Here is a 17,813-nt window from a genome sequence, read left to right on the forward strand (position 1 = left end):
TGCAGCAGAATGCAGCTCACGTGAACAGAGCTGGCCCAGCCCTTTTGGGATTGGTCACAATCAGTGTAACAACTTGTAAGGGAAGAACAAAATCAGGTCATTGAATGTTAGAAGGGATAAATTTTAATTTGGAACATATTTTGTGTACCTTCATTTGACTTGCAAGGGTGTGAAACAAAATTGAGAGGAATAATGGTTGTAAGGTGCATGTGCCAGCTTGAGAATGGGAGACCTGTGTTTGAGACCCTGCTTTGTGCTTATATTATCAGTTCCAAGTGAAAGACACACAAAGAGTTTTAGTTACGTGTCTATATGATCTGTTATTACTGTTCAGAGCCAAAGCTTTAAGCACTCAGGTTATTGTTTGGATGGGAATGCTTTCCTGGAATGGCGGTTACCATGCTGTACTGACAGCGTTGTGCTGTACTGGCAAAACTGGTTTGTGCTGCTTCAGCATCTCTGCCAGTTGCTTCCCAGTGTACGTGAACCAAGCAGCCAAGCCAAAGTGATGCAGTAGTGGGGCTTCACTCTCCATCTGTCACTGGGGAGCTGCTGTGCTGTGTCCAAGTCAGGCAAGGCATTCCTGTCACAGTTCCCTTTACTTTCCCAGAAGGCCGTCTTCTCCAGGAGTGCCAATTTGAGACCCAGAAAGACTTCCACCAGGCTGGGCAATGACCTCAGGCCTCTTCACTGTGATCCCTTCCCATCCAGTCCTTGCCGCTGGTAGGTAGCGTGCTCCTCACAATTAGCTAACTTCTCCTAGGTAATTGCTACTGACCCCTGGAAGAACTACGGGATTAGATTTTGCATTAATCCTTGAGCCTTTTTCTCAAGAGTCTTCCCTGTGCTTGCATGCTCTGAGCACGTTTCTGTTTAGATCTCCCCCCTGCCTGACAGGTGTGCCTGTGATGTGAGTAATACTTGGCTCGTGGCCACCTCTGTGGCCAGAGATGTCATGAAAGCTGCACCTGTGGCTCCTGGCAGCATGCTGGGCCTGGATCTGTGCAGAAATGTTTCCGGAAGATTGACTAGGTTTCAAGATCTTCTTTCCATGTTTGCAGTGTGAGCTCTCTTCCTGTGTCTAGATGCTGAGATAAACGAGTGCAAAGATCCAGCCAGTCCTTTCTTGCATGCTACGTGTCCTCCTTTCGCTAAGCAGCGGTCAGCATCGTTCTAATTGCTGTGTCAGAAATGGCAGATCTCAGGGCTCTGAACCAGAGGGATTTGGAGCCAGAGAGCTGGGGTCTTTACGGTGGACCTTGCCTAATGGGTAAATGTTTGTCCGGTGATGCTTCAGTTACTTATCTGAAGGTGAGCAGATGGGTGAGATTTGGGCGAAATTGACTGAAGCTCATCTTTTCAGGTTGGGTTTGGTAATCTTTCTTATCTGCTGCTTAAGTGCCTGTTTGCTGATTAATTCAGACTGCTTCTGAAAGTATTTCTCAGCCTTTGCCTGACTGAAGCTTATTGCTGCTGCTTTGAAACTCTGTGCTGGAATGCTGTGTTCAATGGGTGCTGAGCCCCACGCAGCGCTCTCACTGGGAGAGCTCTCGGGCTAAATTCACAGCCATGAAAATCATCTGACTTATGGTGGGTTTCTTCTTGCTCCAAGGGGCAGATGATGGCCCAGTTCCCTGGGTATCGTTTGCTTTTTTAGACTGCTTTTAAGCAGGTTTTACTAAGGCATGGTAATCCATGGGTCTGTACAAAGGAGCAGGAGGCTCTGATGTGTGTATTTGAAGTCCTTGAAGGCTTTGCAGATATAAAAGGGGAAAATCCTTAGCTCTCCTACAGAACTTTCTGCTCAGGTCTCAAAGCACTTCTTTTTAAAGGAGTGCTGTTATTCCCCATTTGGGAGTATGAAAACTGAGGCATGCTGAAGTTACTGGCATATACTGATTGCCTGGGCCTCGTGGATCCCGTGCCTCAGGGACCCAGGGAACCAAGCTTCCTTCGTGCATCACTGTACCAAATAAAACTAGGAAGGGCCAGGTCCCAAACAAGCCAGATGATACAGCGTCCTGTTGAACGTAGAACTTGCTGCTGGATATAATGGATACTTAGAAGTTTATACAGTTTATTGAAAGGGATTGGGCAAACTCATGGCAGAAAAATTCATCTGGGGGCACCTGAGACATGGGCTCCATCTCAGTTTTCCCAGGTTGTGGATCTCTAGAGTTCAGGGATGTGTTCTGGGACATTATTGCTGCTTGTACTAATACTCTTCACTGGTCCTTTACAGCTGGCCATTGTACTTGTTGACTTATTGTCTCATGCTGGTGTTTAATAGAAAAGTTCACCTGCTTTAAGCTGTATTCCTAAGCAGCCTGACTCTGAGAAGACCTAGTCTCAGCCACTGAGGGTTGCTGCCAGCCATGATCCTGAGTACAGGCTATGCTTCAGTCAGAAGGATATTGGCTGCTGGCTGCTGTAGGAGAGGGCATGTGTGGCGTGGAAGAACCTCTGGTCTGCCTCAATATGACTGCTTTTATTTGTATGTTCGCTTTACTGTGAGGAGATGAAGTGTGCTGGATACTTAGGCTAAACAGAGTTGAGAGGCAGCTTGCATTCCAGGTTAGGGAAGATAATGGTTCACAATGGGGCTGTTACCTTTTCAAAGCTTTGTATTTTGCTTTTAAGAGGCATGTAAACTATCTGATTAATAACCAAAGAGTTACGAACTTGAATTGTTGTAATGATTACTGGGACTTGCACTGGCTTTGAGGTTGATGTTTCTCCTGCTGCCAGTTAGACATGCTACCAGTTAGAAGTGCTGGGTGAAAGAGAACCTGATTTGCATCTGGTACTGTTTGTAAATGGCAAACTTCCAGGACATTCTCACAAATAAACTTACTACTCATTCTGTGTCACTGCTTCATAGGTTTTTCAGCCTATTTTATTTTCAGCCTATTTTAAGGATTCAGAAAAAAGCTTTTTCAGAGGAAGTTGCTCTTAAGTTGGACCTTTAGAGATCACTGGGCTTTGGCAGTGAAAGGCATGACAGTAGAGTTGAAGATGGAGATATGAGGTGGCTGAGGACAGGCTCTTTTCTGGAGCCTTTGGAGGCTTGCCTGTGCTGAGAAGAGCCCTTATTTGGCCAATAACGTGGATCTCCTTTGTACAAAAATGCCATTGGCACGGCGAGTTGTGCAGGTAGGACTACAGGCCATGTCCAACACCCTTTTGTTTTCTTTTGCTGTTCCACTCAGTCCTCAAGGTCCTGGCACTTAGGCCTGGTTGTCTTGAGTAGAGTGGTGAGGCCTGAGCCCAGGGTGTGCTACCTGTTAGCTGGGCTCCTGGACCTTGCTCTGAACTCTTCACCTTATTGGTGAAGATCTCAGTCTCAGGAGAGCCGTGTAAAGCTGGTTAAGGACTGATTTATTCCCTCATGGCAAGGAAAAGTGCTGACTGTGCAGCAACAGAACTGAGGTTATAATTTGTCTGCAATGATGCAGTGCTGTTCTACAGGGATTTCTTTATGCTGCCTCTGATTATCAGAAGATTGTTTTAGGGTTATCCTGTCTTCTGTGTGTTTGCCAAATAGAGGAATGCCCCACATCTCCCAGGCTACTCACCTGTTTCTACCCCTGGGTCTGCAGTCCTCTCCCAGAGCTCTCCCCCACTCCATCCCTGCCATTTTCATGAGAGCAGATGGGAACAGCTGGAGAAGCAACAGATCAGGTATCTGAAAACAGCCTGCCAAAATCCTTGCTCAGCTTCCTCCTTGCTTCTCAGTAGCGGTGGTGTCCTCCCTGCTGCCTCGTGTGAGAACTGAGAGGGACCAAATATGACACAGTCGCCCTGTTGGGACACAGAGGGGGTGCAGGCTGAGCAGTCCTGGAGGCCACTTCCTTTCCTTAGTGCTTTGCTTTGACACAAGTGAAGGTGGCTGCCAGAGCGATAGCTGCAGATTTCTGCTGCTTCGTGGCAAGCGCTGGCAGGAGTGGGGAGACTGCCAAGGATGATCTAGAGTTAATTTATCTTGGGGAGGAGGGAGAAGGGAGGGAAGAGCAGGGAATTTACTCCCACAACTGTTAGGATTTAAAGCTGACAGAGAGAGCAATTTTAAAAACATGTAGTTGTCCATCTGCCTTCTTGTTCTGTGATCTCAGCATGGCTCAGATGTGTCAGGCTAATAAGCTCTGAGAGAACATGTAATACCATTAACTCTCTCCTTACCCTGTGATGCTTGTCAGGAAACTCAGAGGATTAATTGCGAGGAGTTGGCAGCATGCTTGTAATTTTTGCTGGGTGTGAGTCGTGGTCACTGGTGCTCATAGGGTATTGTGCAATGCTGACTGAGGGACAGTCTCTTTTAAAATTAAGAGAAAGATCAGTACCTTGGGTGTACATCTTTTGATTGTCGGTGTTGTAGACAGTGTGCTGCATGTCAGCTCCTGGCTGGTATGTATGTGACATGTGCCATATGTGCCTTTTCAGCAAGAAGCCTTTGCTACATTGCTTATATGTTTGAATGAGGAGGTAGTTGAGTGCTAACCTTTCTTTGTCTTCTGAAGGCTTATTCGCGATGTCCTGACTTTTCTCTGGGTGCATAGAAAGTAATAGCTTCATCCAGGTGAGGTGTACAGGTGTTGTCAGATCAGATAGGGCAGATAGTGAATTGAACTAACTGGGACAGAGGAAGAAATTTATCTTCCTGTTTTACTCTCCTTTTTACAATGATTCTGGCTACATTGGCAGGGAAGTGTTAGGAAGCATAAGAAAAATGAACACTAGTAGGCACCTGTTGGAAAGCCACTCCATAGTCTAGTTATTTTGAGGACAGGTAGATCTCGTCTCCTTTGCCTTGCTGACAAGGGATGCTGTTTGCTAACAGGGTTTTATCCTCAGTCTTCCCTGGCTAGGGGGTACTAGAAAAGTGTATTGTAGCCACGTCCCAGTTTTCTAGTGATTGCCTGTACTTTTTTACTGGAGGTTAAGGATTGCCCCCAATCCTCAGTCTTCTCGGAGTCTGCAGGTACCACTTTTCCAGCCGAAGAGGGACTGGGCAGGATTTTTGGAGCCTGGTGTTGCTGCATAACATTACTCATCCTTCATGAGGCTTGCAGAATCAGAACCTCACCTTTAAAGCATTTCCAGATGCTTAATGTGCGTGGTAGGAGGCCAAAGTGGAGTTTTGTGACTGTTAGCTTTTCTGCAAATAATCCCTGAAGTGCTGATCTTGGCATAAAGGATTGTAGGCAGTAGCCTCCCTGTTCCTGTCCTTACAGTGTTGTTATTCTTAGAGGTCAGAGCAGGCCTTGGCTATCCACAGTTTATGTTGGCTTTTTCCAGTTTCAAAAACAGCTGTTGGGTTGGGGTTGGGCTTTTCTCTTTTTTCCTTTTTTTTTTTTTATTTTTTTTTATTTTTTTATTTTGATGCCAGTAAGTGAAAATATGATACCTCTCAAAAGATGCGTGAGATTGAAAAGGTCTCATGGGCATGTTTTGATAACCTTTCCTTTGTGTGCATATATTCCCTGGTGCTTCAGAATTTCCTTGGGGAGTCCTAGTGTTGTATAATACTGATTGACACAACTGTGGCCCAGAGATGAGCTCACTAAATGTGAGCCGGAGTTACGTTGTGCGCTGGTTCACTTACTAAAACACTTACAGTCTGACCTCTGTGTCAGAAGCACTGCAGAAAGCAAAACTTCGTAAACGGTGTAACAAACCTACCCAGATCTTTAGCGCAGAGCTCTTGCAAGTGAAGTAAATCACGTTACAGTTTACACAGTATGCTTTGAGAGGGAAAGGCCTAATGGAGAGCTCCTATCCAGTATTTTCATCGTTTTTTTGCAAGTTGATGTGCAGATGAGGCTTTTGCTTAGATGGGGAAATCAAAGCACAGAGGGGTTGTGACTTGCAAAGTGTTGCTTAGTAGGGCCAGCCTTGCTCAGTGCGTCATTTGGCACTCGAACATGCTGGCTCCTGCCTTTCCTGTGATACCTACGCTTTGAAAATCCCAACATGACTGAACAGATGTCTAACCGAAAGTCATCTTCTGCTTCTAATGTGACTTGATTCTTTTAAAGAAATAACTGGTGTGTGCTGGTTTCATTTGTGCATTTATGCTGGTAATCAGTATGATTAAAAGAAATGAAAGCTCAGCTGTGATCTTCTGAGGTGGGAGGAGTCTCAAAGCATCTCCAAAATAATAGCTTGACCTCCAGATTAATTTGGGTGTTTCCAGGGCTTTAAGACTTTTGATATCTAGGCACTGTATTTGGTTTTGGGAACTGAATGACCAGCTGCGTTCTCCCGTGTTCAGTTGGTGTTCCTTCCCATATGAGGCGTTTTCTGCCTACATGTTGTGTGCAGTTAGTGTGGGAATATTTATCAGAGGAGAAGCTTAAGGAAAAAATCCCACCCTTCCCCAGTGCATAATGGAGAAGACATTTGTTTCTGTACCTGGCTTTCAAACAATTTCCCAGTTTCTAAAAACCTGGAAACCAAAGGTGCTTAGTGAGCTGCCTGGGTCTCGCAGCTGCTCTTTTGCCGATAGGCAAGAAGAGGTTCTTCTGTCCCTCTGCTTAGGCCTTTGTTGCAGTGGCTTCAGATCCAGTCCCACCATCTCGCTCTTTGCCATGTTTCCTCAGCTTCCAAGCTGCAGTCTCATTCCCGACAGCTCTGGGCTTGGAAAGGAGCTTTTGACATCTGGTGAGATGCTGGCAGAGCCTGCTTTGCAGCCCATGGGCTTGGGGGTTTTCCCCTATCAGAAAGTGCAGCTTGTGAGACTTTTTTTTAATAACTGTAAAATTCTGAACCAGGAGATGCACAGGAGCTTTCTGTGTTAGCCTAAAGGGAAAACAAAGCTATTCTCTGCCCTGCTGCCTCATTAACACATTGCACACTAAGTCAGGCTTAGTCCGGCTTTTTCCCCATGGGGATGGTTCTGGTTTGTAGTATGTAGTGGCTTCTAGTGTGATCTGCGTAACCGTTTTTGTCCAGCGTTCATAGTAAGTGGTTCTTGACCCCCTGGCTCTTGGGACCCATGGTATCCCTCCCCTAGGCAAAAAAAAGTGACCCGTAACACCACCAGTGTTACACTGTCTTGCAGCAGCTACAGGGTTTTGGAGACCCATCTTGCTTTTGCTGTATTTGCAGCTTGCTGTGAGCAGAGTAGAGTGTTGTCACATTGACACGTACAGCAGCTGCATCCATTCACCTGAATTGCTCAGAGGTGTGTTTGGTAATTTGGTGTTAATCTTTTAGGAGGTACAAATAAAAATTACAGGATGCCACAAAACCTGAAATGTAAACTGCATATCAGGACTCTGAGGCAGTGTGGTTGGGCTGGGTGAGGAACTAGTATCCCCCAGATGTAAGTAGTGCTTAGGAAAACTTAAAAGTAGGGTGGATAACGCTCTAATCAATGGGGAGGTGAAAACTTGTGACCAAGCTGTGGGTCAACGACTTCAGAAAGCCTTGTCTGATGTCTTCTACCAATTGCAAATCCCAGTGGGAGCTTAGTAAATGGAATGCTACTCTCCTTTGGATTTGGAGAGCCTCTTGAGGAAGTAGCAAGCAGAGGTCCAAAAGGTGGCCTGATAGCTTGGTCAGGTTACGTGAGATGGCAGCACTGGCTGTGCGCTTTCCTTGTGCGTGTCACAAGGTCTTTGTCGTACAGGAGACAGAAAATCGGTCGTTTCCTTAAAGGTTTATGAGGATAGGACTTAGATTTTAAAAAGCATTTTTAATGCATTATTTATGCTAAAATACCATTCATCTCTGCTTGTTTTCAGATGAATTGGTTTGAGATGAAGCCTGGGCTCGCTGCTTGTGTAGCAGCACACACCTGCTGCGAGGAACAGCACCAAGCAGGCAGCTTGGCCCTTGCTGCTCTCCAGGAGAGCTCTGATCAGACTCTTTCCTTTTTAAAGACCAGCCAGCAGCTTCCGTGCAGATAGGCAGCTCACAAAATTATCAGTCATTCTAGCCTCATCTTGTCTGTGTAGCTTCAGGGAATGGGCTCAGTTTCCCAGGGAAATGGCTTCTCCTGCCTGGTTTGAAGAGCAAGTTTTAGAATATGTTGGCTGTTTTCTTGAGGATTTTTTTTTTCTTCTTCCTGAAAGGCAGAGGACTAATATGTTTTGACTTGAAGTTGGGAACTGAGAGCAAGCGATGGGGACCTGTTCATTTCGGCTCTGAAGCCAACCTGCTGAGGGGTTGGCTGTAGGGTTGCTAACTTAGCTTTGACTAATGTGGCAGTGCATGTCCTGCTGTGGTGATCAGGAATAACAAGGGCACAAAGGTGTCCTTGTCATGTCCTTCCTTGGAGGAGGCTGCGTTGCCCTTGCCATAGAGTCTCACTCTAATGGGAAATTTTCTGTTTGTTTTACACCAGGTGAGCCAGCGTGAAAGAAATGCCCAGTGTACAGCCAAATGTGGCTTGGAGGTGCAGTTGTGCGAGGACTGAGTTCTCTCCTGCAAGGTGCTGAACACGTGCTTCTGTGGCTTCAGGATCTTGCAGGCGGGAGCCACCAGCCTCTCATGTGGTGCATTGGACTTGGGAAGGCATCAAAACCATGGCACCTTGAGCACAGCGGTCCCCCCAAAAAACACCCCAAAGTGGATTTGGAGAGAATATTCCTCTTGGCTCAGAAGGGCTTAGTTTTTTACGAACTCCTGTTGCTGAGCAGTGTTTGCTCCTCAAGTGATCATTCCAGAAGGCTGGAGGACTGCTTAATGAGGCTAGACACAGATGGGGAATATTGAAAAGGGATAATTAGCCTCATTTTTCCCCTCTGTCTGTGATTCCCCGGAGCTAACACCATTAAAGATCAGGTGCAAAGTTTTATAATTGTGTCAGGTCTAAACTGGGGCAGGATTCCCGAGTGAGGACTGACTGTCCTGAGTATGAGTGGTAACGAGAGCTGGCATTTTCCAGCACTTCCTCTCTTGCTCTCCCTTTCTCAGCATGGAGGTCAGGGGAGATAGCAGCTTTGTGCTGCTGCAGTTAGGGCTTTTAATTGCTGCCTTAGCTGTAAAAGTCCCATTCTACCCAAATACCAACATGTGCTTTCTTAGCCTGATGGGCACTAGGCATTTTGGTTAGAAGGATACAGTTGTGAGACCTAGCTGGGGATAAGTTGGAGGGATTTGGGCACTTGGGATGCGTAAGGTGGCTATTACACAACAGACTATGGACAGGAGCCCCACAAGCTGCCCTGATGTAGCTGGTTCTGGGTCTTTCCCAGCTTTTTCTGTCCTGCCTGCAAGACTGCCTCCTCTTCCCCATCCCTACATGCGTGCGGCTCTGGGGACATGTGTGGGTCCTTCTGTGAGGTCCTGTAGAGCCCTTTGCTGTTCTCTCCTGAGCTGGATACTTCCCTGACATGCAGGACCCTTGGTGCCCCCTATGCTACACCTCTCTGGATTCGGCAGGGCTGTGACTGGGGGCACCTGGCCCCAGTCGTGGGCTATAACCTGGGGTGTGGGGGTTGTGCTGTGCAGCTGAAGCAGGAGGAGGGCGATGTGATGGATTGTCCCTCCTCTTGCACTTTGTGCAAAGACCAGAAAACAGGAGAAAAGCTAGTGCATTAGGCTTACTCTGTTACTGAAATGAAGGGCAAATACTTGTTTTTAAGCCCCTTGGCAGGACACCTGGAGCTCTGTGAATGCGGTGCTTGCTTTAGACTGTATTCCTTCTTCCACTTAGCTGCTTGTATAGCGAAGTGGACTGTTGGGAGCAGACAGCGACTGCATTTGTCAGATTAAACTCTTGTTCTTGAATCAGGATTTTACAGTCCACCACTAAAAGTAAGTGCTGTGTGAAACAGGTTCGGGAACAGCCTGTGACAGCATGTGGCTTGTCTTACGAGATTTGGTGTCCAGCTTACATAACTGGGGCCTTTTCCATCAGGGTCGGCTTTAGCACTTTGGTTGGTAAGCATAAGTGAAAAATTCGCATAAGTATTAGAAGCACTGAGTGATCTAGTCGGTAGCATATCTTGATTATAATCACTCTGAAATGTGGAAGACCTTCCTATTTCACAGTAGCACCTCATGCAGTGGTGTTGTCTGTGCTACCAGACACCAACACTGTCCAAAAATATTAATAAAATGATTCTTTATTTTGTAAGCCAATTTAATAGCATAGCAATATAATGAAATCTTTATGGGGGAATGAGAGACAGTGGTTTTGTGTGTGAATTACAGGGTCTGCAAGTGGGCGAGACACTAACTGCTTGTTTTATTGCTGACAATGTATTTATTTTTGTGTTTATTCCTGGAGTAGAATGTGTGAATAGCATCCTAGTAAACAGTCAGGCAAATAGTTACTTATCAAGTATTTAAAAGTGAAAGGTCTTGTAATTTTCCTTAGTAATGACTGTGATTTCTTCCAGCTGGATTAATGGTTCCCACTTCTACCCACGAAGAGCAAGGAGTGTTTAGGTTTCTACATGGAGAGTTATTGTCTCCCGTAATAATGTAGACCAGAGTGGTTTTTTCCCCTTCTTGGCCTGCGATCTGAGGAGGGATGAAATGTGCATAACCTGAGTTAATACCTTGTAAAGCCTTTTAATATTCTTTCTTTTGTCATTCCTGTTGGAGTGATGCAGGAGTCGCTGCTGGCATCAGCCCAGCAGCAGCCTGTCTGGAGTTGCTTTTGTTTCGTTTTATGAGGCAATCAGTGGGTCTTGTGATGGAATTGCCCTGAAAGGTCAGTTTTAATTAGGTTTTTGGCACATTCCTCTGTCCCCAGCTGTGCGGTCCTGGTGGAACAGGTTGCACACAGCTTTGCGACTCAGGATTGCTGCGGCGAACAATTTCAAAAATATATTCTGAGCAGCTGCCGACAGGCCAAAGGGAAAAGAAGACTGTGAACCGAGTGTTTTGGTGTGTACCTGTCATTGCTGCCTGTACCCTGAGGTGGGGGAGGAAGCAAGCATCAAAGTGTAAGCAATCTCTCAGTAGCAACCTGTGCCTCTGGGCAGCAAAGCGATTTCTTTCTGCTGAACCTGCTTTCATTGAAGGGCCATGCCAGAGCCTTCCTGAGTGTGGTGTTAAGGGGGCTCACAAGTGAGAGTCTCTCCTCTCCAAGCTCTTCTGGACTTGAACATCTGAGCTGTGACTCTTGTAATGCTGGGCCAACAAACAGCATGCCAGCTGTGCCACACTGGTGGCCGGCAAATTCCTAGAGTCATTTCTCATATGCATCTTAACTTCATGCTTTCCTTTCCCTCTTCCATTAGGAAGGCAATCAGTCAGGTTTGTCTCTGGTTGGAGAAGGCTGAAGGTAGTCATGGTGTTAAGCCAGGGCTAGGGGGCCCTATAGTCACATCCTAGCTCTGCCACAGGCTTTGAAGACTCGCTGCAGGTCACGCGGGTCCAAATCCTACAAGCTATTTAAGTGCCAGATTCCTGTTGGCCTGGGGGAGTTGAGCACACAGCACCCTGAGGAGCTAGGCTGTCATCTCCGACTTCTGCCATTAACGCCACATGTCTGTGTGTGCTTTCGGTGACCTCTGCTTCCTTTCCCAACTGCTGCTTCCTCTTCGTCCCCTAGCCTGTCCTGTTCAAGTTCCAGAAACTTGGAGGGCTTAGCAGCTAGGATTTAACTCGGGAGGAGGTCCCATGGCCATCCTGCGGGCTGGGATCTCTGCAGAGGAGGCCAGCACAGAGGGGTTTTTTCCAGGGTGTGTGGTTACTACGCTGTGCCTCTTGAATTCCTCCTGCGTGCTCTGGGTCTGCCTGACGTTTCTCACGGCCGCTTGCAGGCTTCCTGCGCGCGGGGGGCGAGCTCTGGGTTGCATGGGAGTGTGCGGGGGTGACGGGAGGAGGGGGCCTCACCGGGAGCTCACGTTGTGCAGAATGCATGGGAACTGATCCTGCTCCACAGCTGGGAGGGGGATTGAGCTGGCCCTTCGTGCCACTGTGTTTAAAAATAGACTGCGATTGTATTAATCTGAACCTGACGCTCATGGCTAGTGGGGCTCGGTGGGGAATTCTGGCCAACTGCTGCATAAAGACATTTGAGTTTATTCTGTCTAAGGAAATTCATGGAAGTAAAATAACCATTGGTATATGGTTACTGCATGACATGACTGTTTTTGAGGGCTGTGGCTAGGTGGTGTGTTTGGGATGTCTTAAATTGTGATGTTACTGGAGCAAGGCTTTTGGGGTTTTTTTTCCCTGAACTGCTTTTCCCATTCCTTCCCACACCTTTCCAGTCTGATCAGCAAATGCTTCTAAATATTCATTGCATGGGATTTGTCTCAATCCACATGACTGCCATCAGTTTGAAAGGCATGTGACACCGGGGTGGGGAATAGGGTTAATCTCTTCTGCACTGAAACAACAGGGCTGAGCAGGAGGTGTTTGGTGCAAGCACTGATTCGTCCTTCTGCACGAGCCTTTCCTATTCTGCTTGCCCTTCAGAGAGAAGGTGGAAGAACTGTTCCCCTTCCCTAACAGCTCCTTGCGGGACTGTCAGTGCAGCTCTACTCCAGACCCTGATTCCCTGTCAGCAGGGGACGCGTGCGTTGGTTCTGTGCAAGTGAGATATCGCGGCCTCAAGGCCTTCGGGCTTGACAGGTAACTTCACGGCACTTTCCTCGCCGCTGGTCTTCAGAACGGTCCCTCAGCTGGTTTCACAGATCCTTGGGTTTCTCCGTGTCCATCAGCTGAATGCAAGTGTTCTGCAGCCAGGCTGCCCTGGGAGGCACCAGAGGGGCAGGGTCTGCGCTTCACTGTCCTAGCTGGAAACGTTGCCTGACTCACTCAGCAAGAGCTGCGTTGGCGTGTGCAGATAGGAGGGTGGGAAGCAGGCAGCTGCGAGCCTGACTTTTAACCAGGGCAGATCCAGTGATTGACTAGGCTTTTTAGCCTCTCATCAGCATATGCACTAGACTGGCAATGAGCCTGTCCACCCTTCCTGGCGGCGGATGCAGCCAAAGGCCCAGGCTGCAGGAGGGTGGGGAGGGGCGAGCTGTGCTTTCTGGCCTGGGCAAAGGGGACTGAGGCTGGGCTGTCCAAGCCGTGAGTCAGGCAGCAGCCTTTGGGCCTCTGTTCTGTGTGGACAGAGAGTTGCAGGGCTCAAGAGAGACTTACAGCTTTGTTCTCTGAGGGAGCAAAATTGTTAGCTTGGCAAACCGGGGCAACCTCATTAAGAACTCCTGAAAGCCCGAAAAGCATGTTGCTGGAGGCAGGTCAGTGTAATTGAGGGGGCTGAAGTCACTGGGATTTTCTAACAATTAATTATTGAGTGGTTTTCTGGAGATTCTCGTTCATGTTTGTAATTCATTCCCTACTGTAGATGCCGTATTGATTTATTATTTTTTGAAGTTCAATATTTTATGCCCTCTGGGCCTCAAACAAAGAGCAGCTGGAAAATGAGAGCAAATTTCTGCATTCAGCATTGTCGGAGCTTTCTCTTTCATTCCCAGCCCCCCAGGCCAGATTCCTTACTCTGGTGTTGATTGCAGATGTTGCCAACGCCGTGTGCCGTGGGTGGCAGAACAGCTGTCACAGAAGAGCTGCCTCACTGACCAACAAATGAGGAAATCAAGAGCCCAATTAAGAGACTGGAATTGCCCCCAGTGACCTAAGCAGAGTATTCAGTAGCTTCTAGTGAGCCTGTTTGAATGAATAAGTGTTCCTGTTCCTTTCAAAATTTAAAAAAAAAAAAAAAAATCCCATCCTCCCCCGGATCCAATTAGCTACTCTTTTCCTTTTTCTTCCATGTATATAGAGAGTTTGTAATTGGAATAAAATCTTAACCAGATGCAAGTTATTTAGCTTGTAGTTGATAGGGCAGTTTTTGTGCAGGTGTTGTCGCCTGGTAGACCAGCTCTTGTACCTGTTGTCCGTGGTTTCCTTGCTGGATCTTTTGCTGCATTGAGTGTACTGCTCTTGCTTACCCTCTGGTTTCTCCCTTCCCCTTCTTTCTTTCAACAGAGTGACTAAGGAAGTGGATGCAACCTCAAAAGAAGCTAAATCTTTTCTGAAGCAGCAAGAGAAAATGCAGTCAGGAACTCCAGCTTCCCTCCCGACAGTCTCTGGGTGAGTATGTGTTTTTTCTGCCTAGATGTGGACAGTTTGTGAGAAAGAAGGTGCTCCACTTGAAGAGTGTAGCCTAAATCATCAGCATTTAGGCTAATGCATATTTGCTGTCTTCAGGATTTCAGTGGGAACAAAATTAGGCCTGGAAGATGCAGTGATCCAGGGGGAGGGATGTGTGGGTGGGGGAAGCAACCCATGAGTCCCAGTGACTCAGCTCATAAGATCAGGCTTCAATTTCTTGTTCCTCGTAAGTCATTCATCCTAGTAAGCAAACCTTGTTTTGAGCATCTTGAGCAGCCTGATCAGGCTGCAGGTAACAAAGGAACACGCCTGGGATTGCCTGCAGATCCTGTGAAAGGTGCTTCCCTGGACCATAAAACATAGTGACCTGCTGGGGTGTGACTTCTGGCAGATTTGGGGGGACCGCTTGCATGAGAGATGCTTTTGCCTCTTCAATGTCCTGTAATGTCATTTCAGTGTGGATTTGTCACTTTTTGTGTAAGCTCTAGCACCTAATTCAGAGATTATCACAGTGCTTGTCAAAGACATGAAGAGTTCAGGTCCTCTGCACATCTGACATGCCTCTCCAGGCAGTTCTTGATGAACTTGGAAGATTACCCCCCTCTCAGGAATAGATAAGATGCTTCTGTGTTCCAACAATGAGTTTTATTTAAGTCAGTCATTTGCATTTATATTTGAAAGTCATAAGCTGGGTATAATTTGGTCACACAGAAACAAGATCCGTCAAATAAATGCATTGTCTTTCCCATCTGCCAAAGAGCAATTCTCCAGTGTGAGTTAAGGCTGCCTTTCCCCGAGATAGGCTGTTATTCAGTTGCTGCAGCTGGATTGTTGTTCATGTTTCCAGCTACACGTTGTCTAGCTTGCAATGTGATGTGTGACTCTTCTTAACAGCTGCTATTCCCTGAGATGGATGAATGCATAGATGAGCATAGTCTTGTTGCTATTGCTGATGCCACACAACAGTTTTGTCCCTGCGGAGATAATTGGAGTTATAACGTAAATGTTGGTCCAGCATTTTGTGCTGAAACAAACTTGCCTTGAGTGACTGGCATTCTTGCTTCAACTTGGTTGACCAAAGAGGCCAGCACAGCTCCTTGTCATGCAGAGTGCTGGTGTTCCTGCTTCTTCAGATCTGCCTCTCAGTTCCTCCAGCAACTCCCTGCTGCTCTGAGAGCCTAGGCAGGTTCCCTGTAGCTCACCAGGAAAGCCTCATGGGCTGCTCGCTTTCCTGCACTGCTGAAATCCCTATTTCCTTCTGCCTCTTACTGCTCTAGAGGAGGAGGTGCATGGCCAGTGGGCCTGCAGCAGCTTAGTCACTGCTAAGATGAATTCCTGCTTGTGCCGGAACTCAGCTCACTCGGGAGAAATAACTGGAGCCCAGTTTGAGTTATTTCTGCAGTGATGACAGGCCAGAAAGAAAAGCTGAATACTGTCCCCCCATTATTGTGTTGATATTTTCAAGGGAGGAATCCACATCAGATATGGAAACATGGAATAAAAATAAATACAGGAAATAACCAGTTGGAGAACTCCTTTAAAATTTCTCTCTTCCAGTGTGACCGTGGTGGGAGCAGCTCAGTTATGTCTTCATTCAGCCCGCTGATGCGTGAGGCTGTACTGACAGTTGCTTGCCCAGAATATGATGAGATGGCCTGGCTGTGGGAGGAGAAGGGTACCCATGGCTCGTGTATCTTGCCTCTGTTCAGAGCAGCAGACCTGATGCAGTGCAGGCCTGGGTGCCTTCCCTTTCGCTCACCTGCTGCAGAATATCCAGGCTCTGTTGTGCCATGACGCTGCGGCAGAGGCATAGCGTTAGTGTTTTGCTCAGTGCGTGGAACAAACCACTCTCTTGAGAGTTTAGCAGGAAACTTCTGTGGCAACCTGGCCAGTGGGTCCTCTGCTCTGTAAGCGCTCCAGGGAATTTTCTACTTTAGCATAGTATCCAGGACTGGCTTTTGAGACCGTCAGTGAACACACTTGCCTTTGTGTTAGAAGGGTGCTTCCATCTGGGAAGTTTGCCAGTGTGTTTTCAGGTGAGGAAATTACTAAAGGCTTGCCTAATTCTTTAAAGCTGAAGGCAAATCCCTTATGTTGAAATCGCAAAGATATAGTTCTAGACATAGAGCCAAGCCACTGTCTGAGCCTTGACTGGGCTCCTCTGGAGCAAAGATCCAGCAGCCTCACTGATGTGCTAGAGCAGCATCTGGGGAAAGATGGTGCCTGGTGCCCTTTGGTTACTTAAAATACAAGTGTGGCGGGGACAGTGCTTTTTTCCTTTGTGCCTTACGAGAGGTGCCCAGTCTGGATTGGTATCGCTAGAAGGCACCAAAAAATACGTGATTTGGGATCCTATGTGGTGTCAGTTGTGAAAAGCTTTGCTCAGTGAAGTGCAGTCTAGCTGAGTACAGGGGGTTCAAGTAGCCAAGAGTGGCTTCTCCATCTGGCTTTTCCTTCTTCACCTTGCAAGCAGCTTGCTTTATTTCTGGATGCAGCCAGCCTACCCTGTGTTTATTTAATTTCCTTTCCCTAAACAGATAGAAGTAATCCAGGAAAGCAGCGGTCACAAAACCAAACATCCGGTTCCTCATCTTCATGTTATAAACCCGTGTAGCTAACTGGTCTAGGAGAAGGGATGTTTGGGGCTGAAAGTGCATTTCCTGAATGTGTTTAGCGTCCATACCGGATGTGCTATAAAAAGCTAAATTTGTGCTTGTGAGGGACATGGGGGGCGGTTGGAGGAGAATAAGCCAAACACTTGGCTGTAATTAAAGCCAGAAGTACAATGCAACCCACTGCTATTCTCTCAGCAGGCTTTGCTAGAAAGGTCAGAAGTCTTTGGTTCCCAGGGATGTGATGTTTCCCAGCCTGTTTCTTCCATCGTGTCCCCCTGTGACACCCAGGTTTTGGAGCTGTGATTGGAGCAGCTAGACAGTGGTCTGTGAGCATTTGGTATCAAGTTGCTAGAGGGGTTTGAGTTGGTACTTTGTTCCAGCTGTGTTTCTGTAGAGCTGTGTGGTGGCATCAGTCTGACGCCAGTGTTCTTGGCGGTATCGGCTAGATGTGATCAGGGGATCCATTGATCACTTCTGATCTTCTGCTGCAAATATTGGTGGAAAACTTAAAAAACAACACAAACCATTCCCCCAGTAGGCTTTTTTTGCCGGTCTGGACAAGTATGTGCTTTAGGACCTGTTTCCTGTGCCTGCCACCATACCTGGGCCTTTTGGAGGCGTCAGGAGTAGCCCTGGCTGTAAGCGTGTGACCCAACGGAGGAGTCGGTCAGCTCTGTGGGCATCTCGGGTGCTCTGATGGCTTTTTCTCGCCTCCTCCATGGGCTAGGCAGGAGCACCCTGGAAATCTCCCATGAGCTAGATCACTTTCCTCCTCCTCCTCCTCTGCGCTAGCAATCCTATTTTGAAAGGCCATTTCATATTGGAGGATGTCAAAAGAAAGCAAATGAAAGCCTTTAAACAGGTAACTGCAAAATAAATGTGTGCTTGTGCTCAAAGGCACCGAGGAGGTTGAGCTAAAGGCTGGGAAAGATCTCTCTGAAGGCCTGCACCCTTCTGCATCAGCAGGTGTGATCTGTCCATCTGTCCTTGCTGTCTGTCCAAGCACACTGGCACTGCATAAGGAACAGTCATTCTGTAACCATCTTGAAAATGCATAAGATGAAAGAAAATGTAGTTGACATTTTATTTGAGATTCTCCCCTAGGCAGCTCTGTTTGTACATGGCCTGAACAGGAGCCAGGAAGAAAAAGGGAGGTTTTCCATTAGCTTT

At 47.2% G+C, this 17,813-nt stretch overlaps 1 protein-coding gene across 1 annotated transcript in view; it reads left to right on the forward strand.

Annotated features, from left to right (window-relative positions):
• Positions 1-17,813, forward strand: part of CFDP1 (craniofacial development protein 1) — a 71,557-nt gene that overhangs the window by 6,905 nt on the left and 46,839 nt on the right. The window contains exon 5 of the mRNA XM_064519401.1: positions 13,903-14,007. Coding sequence (XP_064375471.1) covers positions 13,903-14,007 — 105 coding nt within the window. The remainder of the gene's footprint in view (positions 1-13,902; positions 14,008-17,813) is intronic.

The sequence above is a fragment of the Dromaius novaehollandiae genome, chromosome 13 (assembly GCF_036370855.1).
Source record: "Dromaius novaehollandiae isolate bDroNov1 chromosome 13, bDroNov1.hap1, whole genome shotgun sequence".
In the NCBI taxonomy this organism is placed as follows: domain Eukaryota; kingdom Metazoa; phylum Chordata; class Aves; order Casuariiformes; family Dromaiidae; genus Dromaius; species Dromaius novaehollandiae.